At 44.3% G+C, this 19,708-nt stretch overlaps 3 protein-coding genes across 6 annotated transcripts; all 3 read left to right on the top strand.

Moving 5' to 3' along the window:
• Positions 1–436: 436 nt before the first annotated feature.
• LOC130696848 (signal peptide peptidase-like 2B) lies at positions 437–6,055 on the top strand. The gene is made up of 12 exons (XM_057519974.2): positions 437–705; positions 931–1,050; positions 1,124–1,261; positions 1,325–1,447; positions 1,506–1,648; positions 1,752–1,924; positions 1,995–2,091; positions 2,158–2,313; positions 2,375–2,489; positions 3,041–3,323; positions 5,440–5,597; positions 5,668–6,055. Exons 1-12 carry the CDS (start codon positions 637–639, stop codon positions 5,791–5,793), a joined length of 1,701 nt encoding a protein of 566 aa, XP_057375957.1. The 5' UTR covers positions 437–636; the 3' UTR covers positions 5,794–6,055.
• A 1,494-nt stretch (positions 6,056–7,549) lies between these two features.
• Positions 7,550–17,127, top strand: LOC130695813 (collagen alpha-1(I) chain-like). 4 transcript variants are annotated; one of them, XM_057518868.2, is made up of 24 exons: positions 7,552–8,081; positions 8,953–9,006; positions 9,709–9,777; positions 10,036–10,083; positions 10,198–10,347; positions 10,652–10,744; positions 10,909–10,940; positions 11,019–11,378; positions 11,447–11,653; positions 11,729–11,827; positions 11,897–12,410; positions 12,476–12,726; positions 12,809–12,970; positions 13,055–13,252; positions 13,327–13,380; positions 13,454–13,939; positions 14,151–14,420; positions 14,550–14,765; positions 14,843–14,932; positions 14,997–15,122; positions 15,208–15,477; positions 15,549–15,923; positions 16,004–16,225; positions 16,302–17,127. In XM_057518868.2, exons 1-24 carry the CDS (start codon positions 7,880–7,882, stop codon positions 16,446–16,448), a joined length of 4,695 nt encoding a protein of 1,564 aa, XP_057374851.1. In that variant the 5' UTR covers positions 7,552–7,879; the 3' UTR covers positions 16,449–17,127. The 4 variants fall into 4 exon arrangements, with proteins under 4 accessions (XP_059351320.1, XP_059351318.1, XP_057374851.1 ...); XM_059495335.1 differs by lacking the exon at positions 9,709–9,777 and having other exon boundaries at positions 7,551–8,081; XM_059495336.1 differs by lacking the exon at positions 10,652–10,744.
• Positions 17,128–17,879: 752 nt separating this feature from the next.
• LOC130696843 (uncharacterized) lies at positions 17,880–18,686 on the top strand. Its single transcript, XM_057519969.2, has 5 exons — positions 17,880–17,945; positions 17,999–18,070; positions 18,128–18,267; positions 18,338–18,521; positions 18,584–18,686. The coding sequence occupies exons 1-5, from the start codon at positions 17,918–17,920 to the stop codon at positions 18,589–18,591; spliced, it is 432 nt and encodes a 143-aa protein (XP_057375952.1). The 5' UTR covers positions 17,880–17,917; the 3' UTR covers positions 18,592–18,686.
• Positions 18,687–19,708: the final 1,022 nt, after the last annotated feature.

Here is a 19,708-nt window from a genome sequence, read left to right as displayed (position 1 = left end):
AAACAAAACAAGAACAAAGTCGTATTAGACCGGAGCTAGTGGATCGCTAAAACCGCGTTTCAGTCTGCTGGAAAATATATGCACCTGAAATTGATTCGGAAAGCAACTTTTTTTTTCTTCTTTCATTACATTTATTGACTTGTCTCGACGTTCGAGGGGATTGATAAAACCAAGGGCAGGATGCAAAACCATACTGCGTAAGATTGTTACTTGCTGCTTTTAGGCAAAAAAAAAAATGGAGAGTCATTGAGCTTAGGATACTGGAAAATACCGTTACACAGGTACCGTATTCCCGTTTTCTTGCCTTTTCTCTGCCGCTACACCTCAGTTGAATAGAAAAGACTGATGGGTCTTGTTCTCGCCCTGACTAGTTAGTTGCCTTCATTTTGTTTCAAATTCGAAGAGGCCATCAACATCTAAAAAGCTGCAGTAGCAGAGAGAATAGAGTTCATTGGGCGGGATTAATTGTTGAAGATCTCTCAAAGGCATCGCTAAAGGGAGTTTTCAAAGTAGGGACGTGAATTTTTGCCCGTACCAGTTGTTTCCTTCCCTCCCCTTCCATCCTGTTCAGCATACGTCCATAGCTGCCACTGCTTCAAAACAACGTCAGATACAGGCAAAACATACAGACAAAACATGGCTGCCTGCTGCAATAGATTTGTCGACGTAGTCTTCCTCGTTTTCTTATCCCTCACCTGTTGTCAGGTAAGTCATTTGTGTTCAGGTGACAAGATAAAAAACTGAGGTTTGATTGAAATGGATCAATGTATGCCGCATTAAGTGGCTTATTGGATAGAAAGACGATTTCGTAATTATTGGTTAACTTCCGTGTCCTACATATCACCTTATAACCAATTTTGTTTTATCCCTGCTCAACTTCTTGAAATTAATTAAATTTTTAAATGTATTGTTTTCCTCTCCACAATATAGGCAACTTACCTGTCATTTAGTTATGGTGTTCTTGAAGCGAAGAATGGGACTACCGAAGGCAGTTTTTGTGTCATCTACTATCCCAATATCACAAGTTATCCATCAGAAAAGGCTGAAGCGGTATGATACAGTTGTTTTTATTTAATATTCCTGCCTATTTATCTAAAAATAATTGTGCTACTGGGATTCACAGACATACGAACCAGTCATTGACTTGTCGTCATGGGATGGTTGCAGCGAGACTCCCCCCAACTCAGATGACATTTCAGACAAGTTTGTGATAACAAGCAATGGGAACTGTTCGATTGTTACCAAAGCGGAAACCATAAAAGTAAAAGTTACCATATAAAAAAATGTTAGAACCCACATATTAATCTAAAAGTTTTGGTTGCAGCGATTCAAGGGGAAAGGACTTCTGATTGTGACAGCCCAAGTGATGCACCTGCCAGACAATATTAGTTATCCTGTTGCCATCCCTGTTGCTCTTATCGGACAAGGCTCAAAAGATATTCTTGTGGTAACTAACATCCAATCAAGTGGATGGCTTTATTGTGCAAAATTTTTTTCTTTAACAGGGACTTGGAAGCCATGTTCAAATATTTATTTATTCTCCAATTGATGGCTCCCATATGGATTATAGCCTGCTTGTTATTTGGAGCTTAGCAGTTTTAACAGTAGGCATAGGTGCCTACTGGAGTGGACTTGTTCGCCATGATCTGTAATTTTTAATCATCTTTTCACCTTTTAAATTCAGTGTTTTCATGTGGAAACCTGAAAAGCAATATGAGTCAATCTTATTAGTCATAAATTTCTGTTTGTAGACAAAAGCAGAGCCGCCTGATCTCTCAAGGGAATTCAGGTGAAGTGTCAGAAGAGGCCAAAGCCATCCTTCAAGAGGAAGTTTCTTTATCTGTGACACCCATGCTTGTGGGTGTGTTTGTGCTCTGCATGTGCGGCATGCTTCTACTTCTCTACTTTTTCTTCAGCTATTTGGGTAAGTTATTATACGTGGCCATCGTCATATAACAAAGTACGCTAACGTGCTTTTCCCTGCACAACTGCAGTTTACGTCATTATCGGCCTGTTCGTTTTGGCGTCAACGACAGCTGTTTACCAGTGCCTTGAGCCCATTGTACGTCGTATCCCGGTCGGCGCTGTCAAGTAAGAACAATTTTATGTCAACAAAACTAGTTGGAAAAAATATCGCATCATTCAAAATTTTTCTAGATTACCTCGTTGTAATATAGGCTTTGTGCGAGTGCACGTTGAAGCTCGCCAACTTGTTTTATTTATTGGCGCTGTAGCACTTGCAGCATGTTGGGTTGTTTACCGTAAAGAGAAATTTTCGTGGATTCTCCAGGATATTCTGGGTTTTGCGTTCAGGTATGTAAAGAGGGTTGCCACAGTCCACACATTTGTTTGCTTTAATTGCCTTTTGTTACAGCGTCAATATGATCCGTCAGGTGCGGTTGCCCAGCCTGAAAATCTGCACTCTGCTTCTAGTCCTGCTCTTCTTTTACGATATTTTCTTCGTCTTCATTACGCCGCTTTTCACCAAGGTAATGGCTCTTCGTTAATCTCCTGCTCAAACTCATTAAGGGCTCCTTAGATTTTAATAAGCTTATGTGGAATGTACATAGTCAGAATAGCTCGCAACAAGCGACAGATGTGGTTTACTTTGCGTTTTCCCTTTTCTTTTTCCTCGTTTGCCAAGTCTTTTAGATAGTTGTGTTAAGCTTATCTTTATAGCAGCTGTCGTAGTCATTATCTTTGTATGAATTCTACCAGCTAACTTGATGACGGGAACAAGCTACGATTGGCAAAAGATTCGTAAATGTTCAATTATTGTTACGAATTAAGTTGCAACGCACATAAGGAAGTACCGTAATATTTGCCTGCAGTTTTTTTGCAACTAGCCTACGCGTCGTTTCTACAGTTACTTGCCAAACTAACCCGTTGAGGGCAAAACTAGTCGTGTTCTGCATCCGCCAGTATAACTTGCATGGACCTTGTTTAGTTTTAAACGGAACTCTGGAAGTGAGATTAAAAACGGGTCGAATTTAAAATCGTGCTTCTTTTTTTTCCGTTAAATTCTTGACGACTTTAACAGAACGGCCAAAGCGTGATGGTGGAGGTGGCAACAGGCGGAGGATCGGGTGTCTCTGGAGGAACGGGAGGCAACAGCGGAAGTTCTTCGGGCGGCGATGAGCAACTGCCCATGGTCATCCGTGTCCCGCACTTGGGTTACGACCCACTGAGCGTTTGCTGGCAACGCTACTCGCTGCTCGGCTTCGGCGATATTCTCGTGCCCGGCATGCTGGTTGGTTTTTGTCACGGTTTCGATTTGGCAACCGCCAACCGCCGGAAACTCTACTACATCAGCACGTTGGTCGGTAAGTATTTTTAATGAATAATACGGCGGAAGTAGCGTTGATTCTCGGCCTAGGATCGCGCTCGAAACGAACCTAATTTTTAAAGAAATATTGATAATCGATGAGTGCTTCTTGCCTCTGGCGGATGGATCTATTTACACATGAACCCTTCGAGATGCCGGGATCTTTCTCTTTTGGTTCGATTCGCCTTTTTCCCCAGTTTGTCATGCGAGCGATATAGGGGCCGTGCTGGCCATGTCTTGTTTGTAAACAAGCTCTCGATTCTGGAGCAACTGGAGGCTAAGCTCGTGTAACATGTGGACTTTCGAGCCCGTCTCAGCCAAGAAAAAAACAGAACAAATATTTTTTTTTTTTTTTTTTTAAAAGGAAAATAATAATAATGCAAGGAACGACGTAGAAAATAACCTAGAAAAAAAAAATAGAAAGTGAAGGAAAGAAAGACAGAAGCATCTGTACGCGTTTTTATTATAATTACGCAGAGAAGAGTCCCTTCTTTTTGAACCTGTACGCTGCTGGTGTTGTTTTGAGGAGGGTGGAAACGCCGTCGCTCATGTTTGAAAACGGCCCAACTGTTACCGCCGCGATTCAGTGCAAAGCATTTATTCTTTTTTTCGGTAAAAAATGTTTACCATGCAGATGAAGATGGCTAGGAGAAAAAAAAGTGACCATAAGAAAAGACGCTGTTGAGAATGTTAGCAGAAGAAAACAGATGGGGGCTCTTCAATGAATCGACGTCTGTTTATCTGATTCATATGCTATGCAGCAACAGCAGCAAAGCATAGAGAGACTCGGGCAACTGAAACCGAATAAGCGGTTTGGAACGACAAGGGGAACCAGCCATCATCCTTGATCCACTTTTGCTTTGTATGTAGCTGGTCGCGATGGCCGAGTCGTTCGTTGAGGGAATCAGTGTAAAACGATCCACCCGCGTTCGTGTTATGAATCGGGATGAAAAGCGTGTATTCCCTACTCTCCAACATTTCTCTTTCTTCCTTACTTTCTCCATGTCTCTCTCTCTCTCTCTCTGTTTCTTCCTTTTTCTACTCTTCTTCTCTGCATTTTCAACTGGTGGTGTCTGCAATTTGTTGAAAATGAGCCCAAGTTTATCGCGTTTGGCTCCTGTCGGGAACGACTGTGTGTCGGCCTTCTGGTCACATCGTGTCTCTTCGTCCCTTGCCTTATGTTTACACGGCTACTTCAGCTCGTTTTCCCCTCGCAGCAACAGCGGCCATTCCTATCAATCTTCTTTCCATTTCTTTATTTTTTCTAGTTTTGACTTTTTGCTTTTTCTGATGACCACTCTCTTTTACTAGTCGGATGGCGGCCACTGGCTGCTATTGCCGCTTACAATGCTAGACAGACGGAACCAGGGAGCGGCACTCCTTCTCGTCCTCCCCTCTCTCTCTCTCTCTTTCTTCCTCTTCTTCCACTCTCTCTTCGCCAGACTTTTCATTTTTATTTTTTGTTTTGTTTTTTCTTCGTGTAGCACAAACTTGCTATACATTCGATCTGCATGCACACAAGTCTGTTTCCCTCATTAAAGGGCCGACTATGGGAGTCACAACAAGACCCATTTTTTTTTCTGTTGGTTCCTGCTGATGGGTTACGCTGTCGATTGATACTCCATTCGATTCTTGTAGGCCATCTCGAAAGAGGTCGTAGTCGTTCAGCCAACATCTTCCATTTTTTTTTCTTTTAACTTAAGAAGAAGAAGAAAAAAAAACGGCGCCGATTCAACAGTTGGGTCTGGTGTATATCACTGTCTCTTCTAGGTTATTTGATTTTTATTTGATTTTATTTTTCTTGTGCTGCTCGCTCTCTACGGGCAAACGACGATGTCTGGAGGAGCAGCCGAAGCCAAAACACGTAGATCATAACTAAAAGGGCAAGGCCGTTTTGGGCCAGCTCTATCACAGCTGACTCGACGCACAAACAACTTCCTCGCTATTATACACACACATTCCCCGAACCACTATTATATGGCCCATCCTCATGATTGATAAGCTTCCAGATGTATTCGATCGTGCCACATTTTCCCACTGTTTCGTGAAAATAGTTGACACGTCTCGTTTATTAACCATCCCATCCGATTGCGATTGAAATTGGTTTTTTTCAGCCTATGGCCTGGGCCTCATGGTGACCTTTGCCGGCCTCTACCTGATGGCTGTCGCTCAACCGGCCTTGCTGTATTTAGTGCCTTTCACGCTCATTCCCGTTTTCATGCTGGGTCTTTGTCGTCGAGAGTTTACCCTCCTCTGGAATGGAGACGGACAGGTACAGAAAATGATGGCGATTACGCTCTGAATGGCTTAACAAAACCCTTGTTGCCTATGCGTTCTGTTAGGTTGTGGAGAACACGCGGTTAACCGACAGTTCGAAGTTAGAAAGCGCGCGACCCGATGTAGACCTGGACAAGGAATCTCTACCCGAAAGGGCGTCGTCCAAAGACAGAGACGCGTTGATGGACTAAAAAGCAATCTCGATTGGCAAAGTGCTGGTCACAACAATGAAGACCAAGAAGTTATGCTCTACGTTTATTATCGGTTTGCCCTTTTTTTTATTCCTAAATTTATTTCAAAAATCGCAAACTTGCAACAACAAACAAAAAGGAAAAAAAAAAAAAAAAAAAAAAAAAAAAAAAAAAAGTCAAACATCGTATTCACATATGGTTCTCCCTCCTTTCGCGGATTGCTGTCCAGCGCTCATACATTTTCATCCTTTCTTTGGCCTAATCTCTGTTGTTTGAACGCGTTTGTTTACTTCCCGACGAATGCACTTGTTTAAAAAAAGATGGTGCGCTAGTGTTATTTAAAATTTACTTCTCACCAGAAACACAAAAATAATTGCTGGGGGAAGAAAAACAAGAAAATTAAAACAACAAGTGCCCTGTCATCGTTGTAAACGATTGTGTTGTTCACGTTAGTATCTTGGGGGAAAAAAAACCTAGCGCCCGAATGTGACACCAAACCGGATGGTAAAATCTTTCTCCTTTTTATTTTCAAAATTCATACACCATAATTTCTCACCTCTTCCGTTTCGTTTGAGGAATTCTTTTTTATCGTAGATGTTCCATGTTATGTTTCCGCGATGGAGCCATGTAACTGTTGTGGATACGATATTATTAATACAAAACAGACAACTCTCAGAAACCAAAACAAAACAAATCCGAAGAAGAAGAAGAAGAAAATGTCCGAAGTAGAGTTCCAGCATCGGACGAGCGACCGAAGATCTCAATAGCAGCCCTGCACTTTCCATGCGTTTTTTTTTTTTTCGGCCCTCGCCCCTGGAATGGAAGAGGATAACCGTATACAAGAAAAGAGTGGAAAGCACATAAGGACTAGTTGGAAAAAGCTTGACGTCACATAGGGCGACTGGCAAATGCATCAAAGACGATGGCCGGCCGAGGTCAATTCGCGCTGCAGACGTTCTAAACCGAAAGCACTCGACAAGTTTTTTCAAAACTCTATGCCCCATTAGCTTTTTTAGCTGCTGGTTTGATTTTTTAATCTTCACTTTAGTTTTTTAACTTGATTTTCTTATGTGATTCATGATTAATTATGAATTTTCTTGCTTTTTCCCGTAGAGTTTTGTGCGTGAAGCTAAATGAATGATGATCCCAAACCGGACGTTGACAATTTGATGAGAACACCATCGCCCCAATGGATTTTAGGCTTACTGAACTCTCGTTGAGCTTCTGTCTAAAAACATAACACACAATTTTGGGAACCTAACGTACATGGTAATTATTGCAACAGTTATGATTATTATTACTGTTGATTATTTATTGTCGTTAATAGAGCCAGGGCCGGGCTGCAAAGAACTCGAGAATGTTTCTTCCTTCTTTGGCTTCACGTATCGAGTGTGAAGATGGTAGAAGGAAAAGAGCAAAGACAAGGGGGAATGTCAAGACAGAAAAACGAAAACGGAGGAAGACATGCAGAGCAGCAGCACAGTGAGGGAGTTGGGTAGGATGAGATTGAGATGAGAAGGATGGCGACGACGACGAGGGTGGGTGGGTGAGTGAGTGAGTGAGCATGGTGTGGTGTGCTCGGGAGGAGGATGGTCATAGGGCGTCTATAAATGTCTAGCCGAGCGACAGAGTAAGCACTCCTCTTTACTGGGGAGGCCGTGGGGTCTGGGAACCCGGGACCGATTTCTAACTGAACTGACTCTCTTTAGTGTGGATACCAGTCTTGAAGGGGTTAGTGCGTGTGGGCCGATCCTGGTAGAAATTGCCGCCGTCCTCGATCACGTTGGTCAGTGTGTGACTCGTCTTCACCGAAGACACATCGAACAAAAGGGAAGTGGCGTATGACTAGGCCACCGCGGCGCTCGGTGTTATCTGTGTGGCCTCTGCTTGGGAAGTTGGAACCAGAAACAGCAAAGTAAGGAGGGGAGACGGGAGCAGTTTATCCCGCTTCGTCCCTCGTTACGACTTGGACTCAGTTTGCCCATCGTTTCTTTTTTTTTTGGACATTGGAACATCAAGAACTAAAGAACTACGCGCCTGTAATACTGTTGTGGTGTCTTGTGCGAAACTCCTTCCCCTGACAGCCATGCGGCTTGCGATGGGCCGCAGTGGCAGGATACAGCGGCTCTCGCTGCTGCTGCTCCTCGTCGTCCTGATCTCGGCCGGCGTGAGCGGCAAGCCCCAACAAGGAGCCGGAGCCGGAGCTGGAGAGGAATCACCCGATGGTGACTACGGAGATAACTACGACGAATACAATCCTGTTGACTACGAACCAGAATACGAAGAAGGTACGTCCAATTCCCCAAACCATTGCCTCGTTTTCGACTCTGTTCGACACGTCGAACACTGTCGAACAAATACAAAACACTCAAATTCCAGTGAAAAAAAAAAAAACAACCATGCAATGGTTAACCTGTTAACGGCTTGACTCGCCATCGTGAATCGAACCCGTTTGCGTCTCACTTGTCCTTGTCCCCTATCAGCCCCGAGTCACGATGGGTCATCTGTCTCTGGCGGTGACCAAAGAAAAGGGACGAAGTTCAAAAGATCGCCGGTTTGTTTAGCACTGGAAGTTGCTGTCCAGCAAGTCCCCCCTCCCCCCACATGTACTAGTTTATTCACGAACTAAAAAGACGAAGTTTGCGTCGTTCGAAGAAACCCAGGGCAGATTATGTTACAGCCACATTGGCGGAGGCACTTTCGCGGGCCTGCTAGAAAAAATCCTTCGGTCCAAATGACTTGAAATCTTGGATATAAAACATAACAAAATCAAAGTAAAACTGACACCAGCTTCTCCTCTTCTTGTAATTATAACAAAAACAAACAAGTAAAAAGAAAAAAAAAAAAAAAAAAAAAAAAAAAGAAAAAGGGAAACGATGGAGGTCAAGCCGAAAGGTTATCGACTGGCCGACCACCAGTCGACGAGTCTGCATGTTTATTCGACAGCGCCGGATCACGGTCGCGCCGTTTCAATCATTCCCCCCTTTGTTTACTTGTCTCTCTACAGTTTCCATATCGTCTGTTTATTTTATCCAAACGTGTTCTCAAGGATATATTTAATTTCTTTCGTTTTTCTTTTTCCTTTCTCTCGTTTCTCACCCCATCTTTCCTGCTATTCTTTTTTTTTTTTTTTTTTTTTTTTTTTTTTTTAATGAACAGGCGGAGATGGCGGACGGAGACCAGCGCAACCCGGACGCAACGGACCTGGCCGAGGTATTGCATTTTTCTTTTTTTCATTCATATAATTCAAACGACTTTTGACAGCACTTGGTATTGTACGATTGGATTATGTACAACTGGACTAGAAAAGGTGTTGAAACTTGAACGGTTTGTACTTGAAGGGGGTTTGGGAAATGAAACCAAAGAAGAACAAAAAAAAAAAAAAAAAAAAAAAAAAGTTTGACAATCCATATATATACGAAGCTTTTACACTCGCTTCTTCTTCGGCCGTCAGCTTAGTTGTTGAATAATCAGACATTCTTCTCGACGGCTGAAGTTGTCACGACCGAAATAACTTTCACCCTACCGGAGATGTTTGGGGATATGAACCATTTTTAGAAAACGAGATCTTTGTGATGCGTTTTCTACGCGTTGCAGAGTTCATTAAAAAACAAAGTCGTTTTCAAAAAAAAAAAAAAAAAGCTATTCTCCCTTCTTTGAAAAAAAAAAATTATATTTTCTTTTTTTCCCCCGAACCACACTAGCGAACATATAACGTGACTTGACGTTGCGCTCGTGAAAATGGTTTCCTGTTAACGTGTCTCATTTTCAGTTTGTTTTTTTTTCTTCAATATTAATTTGTTTCACACCTGCATTTCTTTTTCACTCGCTTTTTTTTTTTTTTTCATCAATCGATTCGGTCACACCCCCCTTTCATTTTTGGCTTAAAAACGTAATATGCACACGTCGAACCAGCTCCTGCCGCGAATGCTGTTGATGAAGGAGATAGCGACAGCAATGGTGGAGATCGTACAGATGTTGCAGGTACGGACCAGTAATGCGGAGCACCCGTTTTTTTTTTGTTTGTTCTCTGATTTGTTTTAAGTGTTTATTTTTTTCCCCAATATTCTTGTCACACTCCTTAACACTTGCACGATATCACCACGACATGCGGGCCCAAGTGAAATCAAAGAAATTGAGATATCGCATCAGTTATGCGAAATTTTAAATTTAGAACACAAAAGTACCTGTTGATCCAGGTCCGCTCACTCACTTAATGCACTTTCCTTCTAATTGTCACAGCTCCTGCACCGTCTCAACCAGAACCCACGGAAGAGGAAAATTCGGAAGGTAAAAGAGAAACCGAGAATTCAAATTACGTTCTAATCTATGGACATGCCCTTTGTTGGTTTGAATGGATTTTCGCCTGACTTACTGACGATCCTTTTTCCCATTTCGAAATAGATTATGAACCAGGTCAGACTGATCCTCCACCACCGCCTCCACCGGCCCCGACTACAACAACCACAACGCCGAGACCTTATCGGCCGCCTCCTGCTCCTCCAGCGCAGCCCCCTTCACGAGCCCCGGCCGCCCCATTAGTGTCGGCAGCAGGTACGATCAGCTCTTCCTGATATTGAGACTTAAAAAAAAAAACCTCCATTCCATAACTGAAATTTCGTTTTATTTATGATTTTTTTTTTTTTGAAGCCATCATCCTGTCCAATTAATTTCACTTAGAGAAGTGAGATGAAGTACTTTGTTTAGTTTTTTTTTTCCTCCTCCTAAAGGGGAACATTTTGTGTCCCAAATCACTGCACGTACATTCAATATTCATCGCACGCTCATTTGTTATTGCTTCTTTTTTTTTTTTTTTTTTTTTCTTTTTTTTTCTCCCCATCTTTTTCTTTCTGTTCAGGCAACGATGAATGCGCTGGAGTCGTATGCCCGGAGGTCGAGTGCGAGACTCAGCAGTACATTCGTCTCGGCGAATGCTGCCCGGTTTGCGCGGGTCAGTTTCAACTCCTTGATATAAATATGAAACCGTTTAAATCGCTTGCCCTAATATCCTCGATTTGTTCAAACATCAACAACCATAATCATCCATACTGCTTTGACAAATGAAAAATAGCCTGACCAATCATATAATCTGAACGTCTATTTTGACCATTTCAGCCGTCGGTCCCGAAGATGGAGAGCAATCCATGGTAAGCCGTGTTTTCCAGTCTTAAGATTGCTTTACCTTCTCTTCTTATCATTCATTTGATTTATGTTGCTTTCATCAGGGTCCACAGGGTGAGATCGGTACTCCCGGTCGTCCAGGAGAATCGGGTGAACCTGGTACTCCAGGAACCCCTGGTACTCCCGGTAACCCAGGACCTCCAGGCCCACCGCCCGATGTCACTCCATTCTTGCAGTCGTTGCAGACCGCGCAGGGTGGAGCAGAAAAAGGTCCTGGACCAGACCCGTTCTCTTTCCTTCAGGCTCAGACTGGACCCGTAGGTCCGCGTGGTACTGGTGGCCCCCCTGGCCCTCCCGGTCCTCAGGGATTCCAAGGAGTTCGCGGTGAAGCTGGAGAACCTGGTCCCGTTGGCGCACCCGGAGGAGGTGGACCGCGAGGTCTTCCTGGTCTTCCTGGCAAAGATGTTAGATCATTTTTACTTCTCTTTTTCAATGTTATCACATTATTAATCCGCCTTCTTGTTATTTACAGGGTGAAGCTGGTGAAGATGGCCAAGCTGGACCCACCGGTGCTCCTGGCCCCGCTGGTCCTAGAGGATTACCCGGAATGCCCGGTCTACCCGGTGTCAAAGGCCACCGTGGTTTCCCCGGTTTGGACGGATCTAAAGGTGAACCTGGCCCAAGTGGTGAAAAAGGAACACAAGGTTTAACTGGACCTATGGGCCCTGTCGGACCAACTGTAAGTCAACTGCATCAATTTCAACAAAGTAAAACTTGTATTTCTTTACTATAACACGCATCTTCCTAACTTTAGGGTCCCGCTGGCCCACGAGGTGAAAGAGGTCGTGAAGGACCTCCCGGACCTGCTGGTCTTCGAGGAATTGACGGTTTGGCTGGACCCCCTGGACCACCTGTATGAATTCTATTATAATAGGAACAAAAAATTCATGATCTAATTTCACGTGTCTTCGCATTTCGATAGGGTGCTGTTGGCAAAGCTGGCCCACCTGGTTTCCCCGGTAGCCCTGGCTCCAAAGGTGACATGGGAGGCCCTGGACCTAAAGGTAGCCAAGGTTTGCAAGGTCCTCGTGGTGAGGCAGGCAAACCCGGAGTCCCCGGTGAAGCCGGCCCTCCTGGCCCAGCCGGAAAAGACGGTCTTGCTGGAGACAAGGGTAGCCAAGGTGAAGTCGGTATTGCCGGAGCTCCTGGTTTCCCCGGTGCTCGCGGTCCACCCGGTCTTGCTGGTAGCCCTGGTACCCCAGGTGCTAAGGGTCATCCTGGAGAGCCCGGTACCCCTGGTGTTAAGGGTGAACAAGGTCTGAAGGGTGAAGGTGGTGCAGCTGGACCTCGCGGTCTGCCCGGCCCTACTGGAGCTGCTGGTAAACGTGGTAAGATTGGTCCCCGTGGTACAAGCGGTGCCTCTGGACCCCCTGGTGAACGCGGTGCCCCTGGTGGAAGAGGTCTTCCAGGAGCGGACGGACCCCCTGGACCTAAAGGTACGTGTTTCCCTTTTGTGAACGACTCAGACGCAAACGAAATTGATCATCACTTTTGTGTTTAGGTCAAACTGGTGATAGAGGACCAGCTGGTCCTGACGGACCTAAAGGTAAACTTGGAGACCCTGGTCGTCCCGGACCTCCTGGTTTGCAAGGACTTCGCGGTCTACCTGGCCGCACCGGACCTCCCGGCAAGCCCGGTAGCGCTGGTGAACGTGGTTTGCCCGGTGCTGACGGCAAGAACGGTGAACAAGGACCCCAGGGTATCCAAGGTCTTCCAGGACCTGTTGGTATTCCGGGAGAACGTGGTCCCATGGTAAAGACGACATAAAAGCTAAAAAAAAAAAAAAAAAAAAAATTGTTAAACCTTAACATCAATTTTCAAATGTGCGATTCAGGGAGAGAACGGTAAAGATGGAGACCCTGGACCTACTGGAGCACCTGGACCCCGAGGTGACTCTGGCAAAGATGGAGCTGCTGGTGCCCAAGGCCCTCCCGGTCCTCCTGGTGCCGATGGTGAACGTGGTCCTCCTGGTCCTGCTGGAGCTCGTGGCTTCCAGGTTGGCCATTTAAATTCAACGACTTTTTTTATGTTTTATTCGATGAACTTGCGGAGTTAACTAACTTTTCTTTTCTCTTGTTAGGGACTCCCTGGTGTTGCCGGAACTCCTGGCAATCCCGGTAAAGATGGTGAACCCGGTTTGCAAGGCCCTCCTGGTCTGCCCGGTGCAAGCGGACCTCGTGGTGAGCGTGGATTCCCTGGCGAACGTGGACCTGTTGGTCCTCCTGGCGGTCCTGGCGAGCGTGGTCCAGTCGGCATGATGGGAGCTGATGGTCCTTCGGTATAAAAATCAGAATTTCTGATCCGCCAAAATTATCATCAATTAAACAAATGTTTTTCCTTCTTATTGAATAGGGTCCATCTGGTCCTAAAGGTGACAAGGGTCATGCTGGTCCTTCCGGTTTGGTGGTACGATATTTTGACTGTCTTTCATTTCTCCTTCGTGTTACGGAACAGATTCATAATACGTCCAAAATTCCAGGGTCTGCCTGGTCAACGAGGTCAACCTGGTCTCCCTGGTGAAAAGGGTGAGCGTGGAGCTCAAGGTGCTATCGGCCCTGAAGGCCCTGCTGGCAAACAAGGTGAACGCGGTCTGCAAGGTATCATGGGTCCCCCTGGACCTCCTGGTGAGCCAGCTGAACGTGGTGACACTGGACCCCCTGGACCCGTTGGTGAAACTGGTGCTAGCGGTATGACTGGTGAACGCGGTCCTCCCGGAGCTCCTGGTTTGCAAGGATTCCCCGGACCTCAGGGTCCATCTGGTACTCCTGGTACTAAGGGAGAACGTGGTCTCTCTGGAGCCAAGGGTGAACAAGGCAACCCCGGCGCTGTCGGTAATCCTGGTGAACCTGGTGCACCTGGTCTTCAAGGCTTGGTTGGACCTAAGGGCGCACGCGGTGAATCTGGCAATAAGGGTGATCAAGGTTTGATGGGACCTCCTGGCCGTGCTGGAGAACAGGGCCCTGCTGTAAGTCGAAATTTATCATTTTTGAAGCGTACGTACCACCACAAAATACGTTTGGGGATTCTTAACTGAAAATTCTGGAACGTTCAATCTCCTCGTTAAGTTTCGACTTAACAATAGAGAACATAACAATTTTGAAGCTTGATTAGGAATAGCAGTTCAGTAACGCGTGAGACACGTTGCAGTGCCTTAATGCCAACAACTTTGTAAAAAGGGATCACAAGGACCTCCTGGACCACCTGGTGCAGCTGGTTTGCCCGGTATCAAGGGTCAACCTGGTGACCATGGTCGCACTGGTAACGCTGGACCTCCTGGACAACCCGGAGCTCCAGGTGCTGAAGGCCAGAAAGGAGAACAAGGTAGCGAAGGACCTATTGGACCTGTTGGACAGTCTGGACCTCAAGGACCCCCTGGTGATCGAGGACTCCCTGGCCTTCCAGGACCCGTCGGTGCAGTTGGTGCTCGCGGATTGCGCGGATCGCCTGTAAGGACATTATCACTAAAAGATTATTTATTGATTTAAAACACCTTGGGTTGTTTTGAGGGTTTTGCCAGGATGCCACTAATCTTAAAGGCTATTTACCAAATAGATTTCTAATTTTTATCAATTAAGGGTGAAACTGGACCTCCAGGCAGACCTGGAAACGAAGGCCCCCCTGGACCTATTGGTCTTGTCGGACCACTCGGACCTATTGGTCCACCTGGTGAACCCGGACCTGAAGGCTCGCCCGGTAAAGAAGGACCTCCCGGTATTGGAGGCCGCCCCGGAGACAAAGGACCCCCTGGCTCTGTTGGACCTCTTGGACCTCCCGGACCTCCTGGTCTACCTGTACGTTGACAGGCTAACATTTTTGTTTCTAATATCCTCACATATTATTTATAAATTTTTTATGCAACCTTGTTTAGGGATCTCCTGGACAATCTGGTCCTCCTGGTCCTACTGGAGAACGTGGATCCATTGGTGAGACTGGCCCGATGGGTGTTGAAGGCCCTCCTGTAAGTATCTGTATTAATAAATTGAGCGAATTAAATTTATCAAAACAATATTTTCGTATTCCAGGGACCCCGTGGTAAGCCCGGTGTACAAGGAATCCAAGGAGAACGTGGCGAACGTGGAGAGTCGGGAGCTAAAGGTGCTAAAGGTCATCGCGGTCTCATTGGTTTACAAGGTCTTCCCGGCGCACTCGTAGGAATCATTTACTGTTTTCTTTACTTTTTTTTTTTTTTTGTTCCATAATTCGGACGAGTTCTTGTTTCGTATGAAAATGAAGGGCGCTCAAGGTGACCGAGGACCGATGGGTCTTAATGGACCTCCCGGCAAATCTGGAGAACCCGGACCTAAAGGTCCCGCTGGTCGTGACGGAAGCCCTGGACCTCAGGGTATTATGGGCCCACCTGGTCCTCGTGGTCCTGCTGGTGAATCTGGTAAAGCTGGTCCTCCTGGCTCTCCTGGTCCCGCTGGACCTCCCGGACCTCCTGGTGAATCGATGGGCTACGACGCTGCTGCGTTGGCTGCTATCCTTGGACAAGGTCAATCTAAGGTATGCCAAATGTTCCAGCAAATGGTTTCTGTTCGTGTGGTTAACGAAATGTATCTATTATCCGTTTTAAGGGTCCCGACCCGATGGCTGGCGATGACCCGTCTCGCCTGTTTGCCAAACTTACAGACGAAGACCGCAAAGCTCTGGTTGTTAAGGCTTACGAGCAACTCAAGGTCTCGTTTGACAAGTACACTAAGCCAAGTGGAGATAAGACCGCACCCGCCAGGACCTGCCGCGATCTGGCCGTCGCACACCCTGAACTTGCTTCTGGTGACTACTGGATCGATCCTAACCAAGGTGATACCAAGGATTCCATCTTGGTATTCTGCGATATGACTCGCCGAGCCACTTGCGTCCGACCCAAACCTGAAAAGACGAAACAGATCACCTACCTCGGCAAGCCTCGCGCTGAGGTTTGGTTCTCTGAAATGGATTCCGGCTTCCAGGTATTTCAGATTTGCATCGTCATATTTTGTTCGTTCATCAAGCACTGACCTATATTTCTTGTCGCGCTCTTTGGCTGTAGTTCACTTACAAATCAGACAGCAACCAAATGACATTCTTGCAACTGTTATCTACCCACGGCAACCAAAACTTGACTTACCACTGCCGCAATTCCGTTGCCAACTACGACGCTAATGATCGGTCTTACAAGAAATCCATGAAGATCCTTGGCTGGAACGACATTGAGCTCAACGCCATGGGCAAGAAGAGATTCAAGTACGAAGTGACTGAAGACGAGTGTAAAGTAAGTTCAAACTAGAAGTATCTACAGTTTTCCAATGAGCAACGATTGATCTTAAATATCCTTTAACTATTTGCAGTCTCGCGCCGATACTTGGGCTAAATCGGTAATCACATTCGAGACGGACAAGCCTAACCGATTGCCATTCGTTGATGTCGGCATTGTCGACATTGGCGAGGCTAACCAACAGTTCTCTTTGGAGATCGGTATGGCCTGCTTCTGGTAAGCAGAAGAGGTCATATTTTAGCGGAGCGTCCTTTTCCATCCGCGACATCACGCTCCCTCATTCTCGAAAAATAAAATAAAAAAAACCAAGTTTATTCACATCCCCCACCCCAGCCACTCCCAAAAAAATTCATAAAGATTATCATTAGCAATATGAAAGCTAGCCTTACTCGTCGCCGTTTAAACACTGCCATACCCGTAGAAGTCTAGAGCCTGTTTCAATATTTTGATTCAACTTAGAAAGTTTAAGTTTTTTTATTATAACTTGGAACCATATATTTTTGAAATTATTTCTGAATTGAGGACACAGGCTTTACGTTGTTTTGTTTTATTTCTCATTTAATTTTCTTTCCGATGGTCGACCCCCCCCCCTTTTTTTATTGTTTGTCTTCCTTTCTGTCATCTCCTGAAACCCCGGTGTGTTTTTCCTCTCATGACAACAGTTTAATACGTGCCTAAGCAGTCAGACCCTTTTGTAAACGCCTTCATTTTGCTTTTGTTCAAGACATTTGGGTATTCGTTATGTGTTGGAATTTGGACCCCCTCTCCTTCATCTACATTTTCTATCTCTTTGGATTTTCCTATGAATGTGTGGCATTTCGAATCCCTCTATCTGTCTCTCAAGGTTTCTAATGACTTCTGCTTTTTGTAAAGAAGGTTCAATACACATACAAAACAAAGTCTATTTTAATTTACCTGCAAAAACACCTAAGCGTAGTGTTTTTGAAGAATGGTAAGCTTTAGCGTACAACGTAAAAAAAAAGGCTCGGCCCGCTGAAGGTAATTCTGGATAAATTACGATTATTTCAGAAACAGCTAACCTGGCGAGAAAACCAATGACTTTTTCTGAATCAGCGAGGAATTTCGGTTATACTGTGCGATTTTCATCCCATTCTAAGAGATTTCGATTTTTTTCTGATTTTGACGAAAGTGAGAAGGCTTAGACCTGCCGTAATCGCGATTGAAAATTAATCGCGATTGCGATTTCGATTAAAATCTTAATCGGCGATCAAATTATTTTAAAATAATCGCAATAGGCGATTAAAGTGGGAAAAAATTAATTTTTTAATCGCGACTATTTTCCGATTATTTGGCAACATCTATGAACGGTAGATAAGACTATATGAAAGTCTACTCATAGCTGTGTCACTTTAGTAGCAGACGGTTTTTTTAAATGTTCACTTGTTTCAATTTTTTTTAAGTTAAACAATGGCAAATTATTTTCTTACTGCTTATGGCAATCCGTTTTACCCCCCCCCCCTATGGCAATCCGTTTTACCCCCCAAAAAAAAAAAAGTTCGCAAAAAAAAAAAAAAAAAATTACACTTTTTTCTTTTTTTCGACACGTAGCCATCTACCGCTCAGACTCGTTATTACTGGCGTAGGCAATTTCAGTCCATTGGATTCCATTCGCAGTTAGTTCAGTAGCGTGGATGGAGAATAACGCGTGGCTGGAGGAACAATTGAAAAATGAATAAGATAATAAAACAAAAAAATGGTAAGTATAAACATTATTATATTGGTTTTCAATTATTAATTATTGTTTATTAGATCAAATTATGAAGCTGCAGGCCCAGTTATTGGAACAACACAAAATATTAGATAACAACAAAGCTAAGGATGGTAGGCCTAATACGTAATGATTCTATTTATTTGCTTTTATTCATTCGTGTTTTGTAGCTCAAATTTTGAGTCTACAGGCTCAGCTAGGGGAAAAGAACAAGTTAGAACGAGACACTTTCCAAACAGTGAAGGAGGTTTTTCAAAACTCATCCCTAACTGAATGTAAGGATGAGTTGGCATTAGGCAAACACAGTCAGGTACCTAAACTTTTCAAATAAGAATTCAAAATAAGTATAGAATTTTAACAAACAATTATTCATTATTTAGTTATTCAGTCTACCACCTGACAGTGTGTTAAAGTTAAATTCTGTTAGTGCTGCACTAAAAGAATTGTTAGTAATAAGCCCATGCAGTGAAGGAACTGAACAATTGTGGGACCGTATTTGGGCCGAAAATGGGTGTGGTACAGAAACCCAGAAATGGCACAAGTTCAACATGAAACGTGGATTAGGTACTTTTCGGTTTTTTGTCCATCGAAAAAGTATTTTTAATGCTATTATTTTGCATTCACAGAATTTTAGCAGGGGATCAAGTCAAGTCTGGAAGTGTTACAGGATGGAAGAGTCAGCCTACAGTTGAAAAAAACACTGAGAGTGCATTACCATTAAGGTGTGAGGTAAAGTAATAGGGTATGCACATTGTCTAATGAGAAGTACCATCTTGTGTGAATGAATCCTGTATAACAGCAATTCTTTATAGTTCTGTCACAGCTAGAAGCCTCAAATAATTCTGCTTCCCTTGCTAAAGAACAACTTGTCCTTTACGCTCAGTGTTGGTGAAGCTGGGTACTTAAATGGCCCTAAAGATGTTTCACTTCACTGGCATTGCAGCGATGAACATCATACATGGACTCTTTAGGTATGAAAGGAATTTTCTTGAAAATTTTTTGAATTTATGATGAAGCTTTCCTCCTCCTTTTTGCCAACCAGGTGTAATCTACAAAAAAAAAATTATCCAATAGGAAAGGATTTTCAGCATACTGGGAACACAACTATCAACAATGCAACATTCTAGGGGTTTTATTTTATCATTCAAGAGCCTTATACAATGATTTTCATCTGCAATTTGTATGGCCTTTCCCAAGCTTCTGCCAGAAGTTGAATCCATAAGTCATGTAAGTCACATGAGCAACAATTGAGATGCCTAATGGTGTTGTTTTTCTTTTCTCAGCATAGGTTAATAGTAACATTCGATCTGAAAAGATTCTTGGTTGGGGCAAGACACTGAATAAATTGTAATGATTGAATGGATGACATGACATTTCTATACTTAATTTGGATTCCTGAGACGGTATTTTATATTTAAAAAATTGAAGTGCATATCTGGGCTCCCTTCCTTTCCGTAGCCCCGTTTCCCCTTGACTCGTAATAAGCCCGTAGGGGGTCATGCCCCTACTGTACGGTATATATAAAAACAACATATACCGAGGTTTGGAGGGCTCTGGCCGGAAAGGGGACGTGGATGTCCGCTTAGTCCGATGATGTGTTCACGGAGGGCTCTGTGGCTACCCACAAATCCGAACTAAAGGTTAATCGCTCCTGTAAAAATGTTCCAAATCTTCAGCTCTTCTTCCGGCTTCTCTTAGCCAATCACCGGGTAATCTCCCCGGTGGGTCAACAAGGCAGTGTCTCCCCCTGC

Source organism: Daphnia carinata, chromosome 5 (genome assembly GCF_022539665.2).
Source record: "Daphnia carinata strain CSIRO-1 chromosome 5, CSIRO_AGI_Dcar_HiC_V3, whole genome shotgun sequence".
NCBI lineage: Eukaryota > Metazoa > Arthropoda > Branchiopoda > Diplostraca > Daphniidae > Daphnia > Daphnia carinata.
The sequence above is the reverse complement of the archived record's forward strand: the minus strand, read 5'-3'. Positions and strand labels throughout refer to the sequence as shown.